This window comes from Mus caroli, chromosome 17, assembly GCF_900094665.2.
Source record: "Mus caroli chromosome 17, CAROLI_EIJ_v1.1, whole genome shotgun sequence".
Lineage (NCBI taxonomy): Eukaryota > Metazoa > Chordata > Mammalia > Rodentia > Muridae > Mus > Mus caroli.
Genome location: NC_034586.1, coordinates 74,653,155 through 74,659,841, shown reverse-complemented (window position 1 = coordinate 74,659,841; position 6,687 = coordinate 74,653,155). Strand labels below are relative to the sequence as shown.

At 40.4% G+C, this 6,687-nt stretch overlaps 2 protein-coding genes across 2 annotated transcripts in view; one reads left to right on the top strand and one right to left on the bottom strand.

Annotated features, from left to right (window-relative positions):
* Nucleotides 1-4,192, top strand: part of Cebpz (CCAAT enhancer binding protein zeta) — a 16,970-nt gene extending 12,778 nt beyond the window's left edge. The window contains exons 9-15 of the mRNA XM_029470919.1: nt 549-658; nt 1,369-1,426; nt 1,625-1,809; nt 2,212-2,298; nt 3,154-3,212; nt 3,303-3,384; nt 3,921-4,192. Of these exons, the coding sequence (XP_029326779.1) occupies nt 549-658; nt 1,369-1,426; nt 1,625-1,809; nt 2,212-2,298; nt 3,154-3,212; nt 3,303-3,384; nt 3,921-4,057 (718 nt within the window). The 3' untranslated portion in view covers nt 4,058-4,192. The remainder of the gene's footprint in view (nt 1-548; nt 659-1,368; nt 1,427-1,624; nt 1,810-2,211; nt 2,299-3,153; nt 3,213-3,302; nt 3,385-3,920) is intronic.
* On the bottom strand, nt 3,629-5,540 carry Cebpzos (CEBPZ opposite strand; the record flags this gene model as incomplete). The annotated part of the gene is made up of 4 exons (XM_029470918.1): nt 3,629-3,961; nt 4,095-4,179; nt 4,804-4,848; nt 5,420-5,540. Coding segments are annotated over 3 exons (249 nt in total), but the record flags the coding sequence as incomplete, so codon positions are not given.
* Nucleotides 5,541-6,687: the final 1,147 nt, after the last annotated feature.

The following is a 6,687-nucleotide window of genomic DNA, read 5'->3' as shown; positions in this document are numbered from 1 at the left end:
ATTGTGAATAATTTTATGAGTGTGATGCCAAAAGTAAAAGTGTTAAGTTTTACTGTGACTTTGGGTGGGCTGGTTAGCGACTTTAGGTGATATAAAACCACNATATTCTAATACTTAGGTAAGTAGTGAACTAACCTTTTACTATGCTATTATTTTACTGTTGTGTGGGATTAAACTCAGGGTCTTGTTCATGCTAGACAACACTCTGTATACACCCTGAGGCCTCTGTGGTGCCATGTTAAAGTGTTTGAAGAAATGGCTTATAAGACATTATAAAGTCTTGAAAGCTGCTTCTACCTCACTTAAAAGTGCTTGGTGGCACATACTGTAACCCAGCACTCAGGAGGAAAAGCAGGGGTTGAGTGTCCAGAGCTAGCCAAGGCTACATGGACCCTCTAAAGAGTAGAGAAAATTATGCTTCATGTTTAACTCAACCCTTTTATATTGAATACAAATTCTACTCATTTGTGCCCATTTCAATATCCATAACACATTTTGAGTTGTAATTAGTCTTTAGTTATAAATTATACAGATATATAATACGCATTTTACTTTAGGTATTACAAAAAAGTTGCTGTTGTTAAAGACAAACAGAAACGCAATGCAGATGAAGAAAGTATAGAAGATATTGATGATGAAGAATTTGAAAATATGATTGGTAATTTGTTTTTGTTGACTCAGTTTGTAAAATTATTAATATTTGTCTGTAGACTGTATAATATTAGTGGCATAGGTGAACTTAGTATTTACAAATCATTGATCTGCAGACTATAATGGAAGATTGAGAAATAGCCTGTGGTAACCTTACTCATATTCATTCTAGAAAAATAACATTATTGAACTTTGTATGTCAGACAATTCTGTTTGCAGGCAGAGTGTTTTCATTTCTCAAGCCAAGGCTCTGATGATACAGACACTGTTTATTTTTCATAATCTCCTAATTTTATGAGTAGCAATGTCTGCTGGGTTTTTTTTTTTCTTTATAATCCTTACAGCTTGGGGATGTTTAGTTAACTGTCATCAAATAAAAAAAACTACATGAAAATGGAAGAGTTTACTTGCTGTCACTGTTATATCCTACACTTGATTAAAAATAAACCCTAAAGTTATTTTTCATCAAAAGAACTATAGACAGAAATTACAGTTAACAGACTCCATTTTAAAGAGGTCACGGAGCTCATAGGTTTGTATAGGACAAACCAGCAGCAGTTCTAATAACGACATTCTGCTGTTGTGAAATCCTGGTTCTAGGTCNCGGCTGACTGGGNTATAATGTGTATCGCTCTTGTCCTTGCTGTCTCTTACGCTGTATTGTGTATCGCTCTTGTCCTTGCTGTCTCTTACGCTGTTTATATTGTTCTCNCGCAGACACATTTGAAGACGACAACTGCTTNCCACCTGGGAAGGANGATATNGATTTTGCCAGGTAAAACACAATGTTGTCTTTACCATTTCCCAGTCTTTCNCAGATTATTATAGTCCATCAGAAGAGGAGGCCTAGAAATTATGTGATACCTAAGGGAAATGTTCACCTGGGCTTGAACCTTTAGAATGCTTGTCTCCTGAGCACACTTTAGAAGACACAGCCTCCTTTACAAGTGTCTCCCCCCCCTCCTCCCCCCAGCAATATGAAAAAAACAAAAGGANCTAAGGATGACTTGGAAGACTCAGAGAGTAGTGACGGCGAACTTGGGGACCTGGATGATGATGAAGTTTCTCTAGGAAGTATGAACGATGAAGACTTTGAGATTGATGAAGATGGAGGAACNTTCATGGATGTGGCAGATGATGAAAGTGAAGATGCTCCAGGTACACAAGGAAAAGGAAGACACAGATTGTGTAGCGTTCTTGCTCATTCTCAGGCTAGGTTTCCATATCTAAAGAAAACACATATCAGTACTGAACTAATTTTAAGTCAACAGCTTTCTGTCCAGTTGCAGTTGAGCTGTCATGTTGCCTCTTTTTATCATTTAGTATAAGGGACTGTAGTGTAGCTCAGTGGTAGAATACTTCCCAAAATGTGTAAGGTCCTGGGTCTCAGACACTAGTGTCCAGTATCCTCCAGGCCCATTCTTTTGGGATTGGAGGACTGGACACACATGGAACAGATGTACCAGGCCTTGATGTTGCACTGCCACTACTGGAATTGGTATTTTCCAGGCTTCTTACTGTGTATAAAATGGTTTAATAGCAAACTTTCTTGGGTAACAGAATTTGCTGACGCCAACCCCAAAGCCAGTACTAAGAAAAGCAAGAGAAAGAGTGAAGATGATTTTGACTTTGCTGGGTCGTTTCAAGGTAAGAAAATGCATGCGCTCTCTTCAAACCATAGCAGCTGCTATATGAAGAGCATCTGCTACCAACAAACATCTTGGGAAAAATGTTTTTTAAATTGCTTTGATACCATTTAGAAAATGTTTAAGATCAGCCCTCAGGTACCTTCTCCCATTTGTCTGAGACAAGGNTCTCTCTTAGGCTTAGGACTTCACCATTTAGGCAAGGCTAACTGTTCCACGAGGCTCTAGACATGCACCTGCCTCTGCCTCCTCTCTCCTCACTGACATTACACCACTACTCCCAGGCTTTTAAATGGCTGCTGCAGATCTGAATTCTATCGTCACTCTTGCGATGCGAGTATTCCANTTAAACCATCTCCCTGTCAAGAAAGGTGCATTAAAAGTCATAACAACAGAGTTGTGAAATGTGGAGAGGTAGAGAGTTCTNGCATGCAACCTTAGTTTTCATTGTTCCCAAGCCCTACCCTCTCACATTAAGTATTTCTAGATGATCTTTTCAGTCATGTTTCAAGAGTCCAGTTGTTTGTGAGCCCTAACTATCTTACCACTTTAACTTTCTCGAAATGTCTACAGATTCAAAACTGTAGGTGAGTTTTTATAGACATTTTATTTTCAGTAGCATAAATAAAAGTTTACTGATAAAACAATAAACATAATCAGCTTTTCAAGCCCAAAGAATAAGACACGAATTGCAATTTATATTTTGTTTCACATATTACAGACTCCATCCAAGTCAGCTGTGGAATTTTAAGCCTGAGTGATACTGTTGGTTTCTTGTAAAGATAAACATTGATCGGGGACCAAATCTGAAAAATAGGTATATGCTTTGAGTAACCTACACATAATTTTTCTTTAGGACAAAAGAAAAAGAAGAAAAGTTTCAGTGACTCCAGCCTGTTTGTCTCTGCTGAGGAGGTAAGGCTGATGTACTAACCTAAGAAGTAGCTGTTTACATTCTTTCCANGTTTCCTAATAGCCTTCCCCACCCTTCCTTTCTTTTTTAAGTTTGGCCATCTGCTGGATGAGAATATGGGCTCCAAGTTTGATACTATTGGCATGAACGCCATGGCTAACAGAGATAATGCAAGTAAGTAAGCTGGCGGTGTTTGTTTGTTTGTTTGTGTTGTTTTTACAGCAGGGTCGTAGCCCGGGCTGACCTTGGGCTCTAAATCCTCCCCCTCCCAAGCAGTAGGATTAAAAGTGCACTACCAGGTCGCCAGGTCATTTGAGACTTTAAATGGTACTTCCCTGAAGATGTCCTTAGTGGCAGGAAGCTTGTCTGTCACATAGCAAGGCATTTAAACCACACACAAACTGCAGACCCACACACGTTTTTTCCTCAAGAGTCAGTCTATTTTATTTAGACTCAGCTAAAGGTGTACTCTCACATGCATGAAGACTTTGTAGTTATTCCTGATGTTATAATCACTAGTTTCTATTCTTTCATAAAATAGAAAAGAAAAATCTTTCCAGTATAAATCCTATATTTTCACTTGTGAATTCCTCAACTATCCAGTAGAGGAGAGCAGCAAACAGTGGGTGGGAAACCGCAGGCCTGCAGTTACGGTCAGGGAGCATCTGTGGAGTCCCGGGCACAGACTCATCTGTCGTCTCCCTTCAAAGGTTTCAAACAGCTCAAGTGGGAAGCTGAGCGAGATGACTGGCTGCACAACAGAGATGTGAAAAGTATCATCAAGAAAAAGAAAAATTTCAGGAAGAAGATGAAAGCCCCTCAGAAACCCAAACGGCAGAGGAAGTGACAGCTTCAGGGTGACAATAAATTAAGATTATACTTACCCTTAGTTTTTGCTAGTCAACCATTTTTCCTGATCTTTCTCTCTAACTCCATACATTCCAGACTGTTCAATGGATTTGTAATAAACTGTGGAAACAAAGTACTGTCATTTATAAAATTACACAAAAGTTAAACTTACAGTGAAAGAATTCTTCCATATTGCTACATAGCAAACGGGAGCTGTAACCACTCTCCAGACCTCTGTGATGGGCTGCTTGTCCGGGACCAGGTGCCATGCTTAGGCTAAGTGCATGATGTCACTGTGGTCAACTCTATCAGGGTCGGCGTTGGCTCTCCCCAAGAGAAAGCAGTATCTCTGAAAACATAGTACACTGGAGGAAAACAGTCTTTACAGCAGTAACTATGGTTTGTGCCCGTCCCCACCCTTAGGTCTCGCTCTGGAATCTATAATATTAACCACTGAACGAATGAAAACTCCAGNTGGCATGTGGGGTATATAACTCAGTGACAGCACTTTTGTCCAGTGTTTATAAAGCCTGCAGGTTGATCAGTAAANAGGAGAATAAAGATTAAAACAAGAGCTAGCTGTTCTCATCTAAGTAATAGGTGTGAGTCCTTACTGTGTGGTCCCAGGAAGCAACTAGTGTTCGAAACCTATAACAAAATAATATCACTTGCTCTAAAGTTGTAAAAACACCACAGAATCTATAGGTTGTTTCACACTTGAATTTTTACTTGAAGAAAACATACCTTCCAAAATGAAGGGAAATTTCTTGCTCATTGTTTGTCTGAAATCTGATATTAAAAAAAAATCACTGTATTAACATATTAAACAACAATTTAGTATATTAGTGTCTATTAGCATTTTGCACTAAGGTCCATCTACTAATCCAAGAAGTAAATCTTACAGGATAGTATACAAATTACACTCATCTTAAAATATAGCCTTTATAGTTTTGTTTGGTTTTGTTTTTCAAGGCAGGGTTTCACAGTAGCCCTAGATGTCCTGGAAATCACTGTAGACCACGCTGGCCTCGAACTCACATAGATCCTGCCTCTGCCTCACGAGTTCTGGGAGAGGTGTGCACTATCACTGCCCACANCGGTGTTAGCTTTTTCTACAAGTAAGTATGACGGGCAGGCTGAGCTGCCTCCACCCATTCCATTCAGTTCTGAGCCAGAACAGGGACATCTGTTCTACCCTTCCCAGGTAAAACCCAGACACTCCTAGTCTGCAGGTACAATAACAGCCTCACTCCCCTCCTGCCCATAAAAACGTCTGATACCTTCAGTCTCAAGAAACATTTTACCCAGAAATGTCACCAACATTGAGTGCATCCCCTGCTAGAAAACAACTGTTGTTTACCTTGGCTGGAGTTCATCTTTTTAAACAAACAGTAAGCTCCAGCAACACCCACAAGCTCAGCTGCTAACACTCCTTTAAAGATCTTCCTTGCCAGCGGTTCCATTGTCCGAGCCAGCCTACATTAACAACATGGATGGATGAGCACGTTTGCATTTCTGTTGCCACATCTATAAAGAAAAACCTCCATCCCCAGTCTCAGTGCTTGTATGAACCTCAAGAGTAGTATGTGTTCCGTTTAGACATTCCTACATGCAGTTTCCGATCTCCATGCCTAAGGAGTGTGACAAACCACAGGAATTCTGAGAAGGTATAGAGCTTTTTACAAAGCAAAACTGGAGGAACTAAGGCTTTTTAGTGTCTGATACAGAATGGGTATGTAGGTTAGAGAAACTTTTTAGCTGACCTAGGAATTATAATACAGTCTAATAATAGGAACAGCATTCGAAGGCCCTTTTGGAAACTGCCCTGCAAGAGGAAGGTAATTTTGTTAAGTTGCACCACAGTTCATGCCTTTCCTAGACGGATATGAAACCAGACGGTAACAAACTCAAGTCTTGTCTCTAAGGCAGTCTCTGAGTGTTGGAACACTTCAATGCACCATCCCCAAAGCAGCCTGCATTCCTAAGCCTTCAGACCACTTCCCATTCCCCAGATGCTGATTCAGCAAGACTAGGGTGGCAGGCACCCCAGTAATGACTCCCCCCCCTCCCCCCCCTGTGAAGTCATTCCAGGTTTTACAAAGCCCTGGCCCATGAGGGAGAAGTTGACTGGGTGGTGACCCAGTCTATGGCAAAGCTGCAAGTAACTGAAATCTTCCCTCCCTGTCTGCAAAGACAAACCGAGAAAGGGATGTTGGCTTTGGAGCATGCAAGCTTATCAGCATGAGTAGTCGTAGGCTCTGTTTCCATCAGTCAAAAGGTGTCTTTGAAGAAAGGTTATCCAGTAAATAAGATTTTGTCTTGCTAAATATACAAAAGGTAGCTCAGGCTTTATAACTCCCTATAACCCCAAACGAAGACAAGAACTACTAAGATTTTTATCTAATATTCTGATATTTTCCCACTGCTCAATGCTGAGACAGGCTGTTCTTTAATGTTCAGGATCAGCCAGTCCTTTGCCCCGCTTTCACTCCCCTTTCATGGTATCTAAGCATGAAAATAATTAAACACTATCAGGATTCGCCTTGGACTCTGTTACCATGTGTCCCTCCTCCAACGTTCGTTTTTCACTTTAGTAATGGGAATTACTCAGGGACCAAAAAAAAAAAA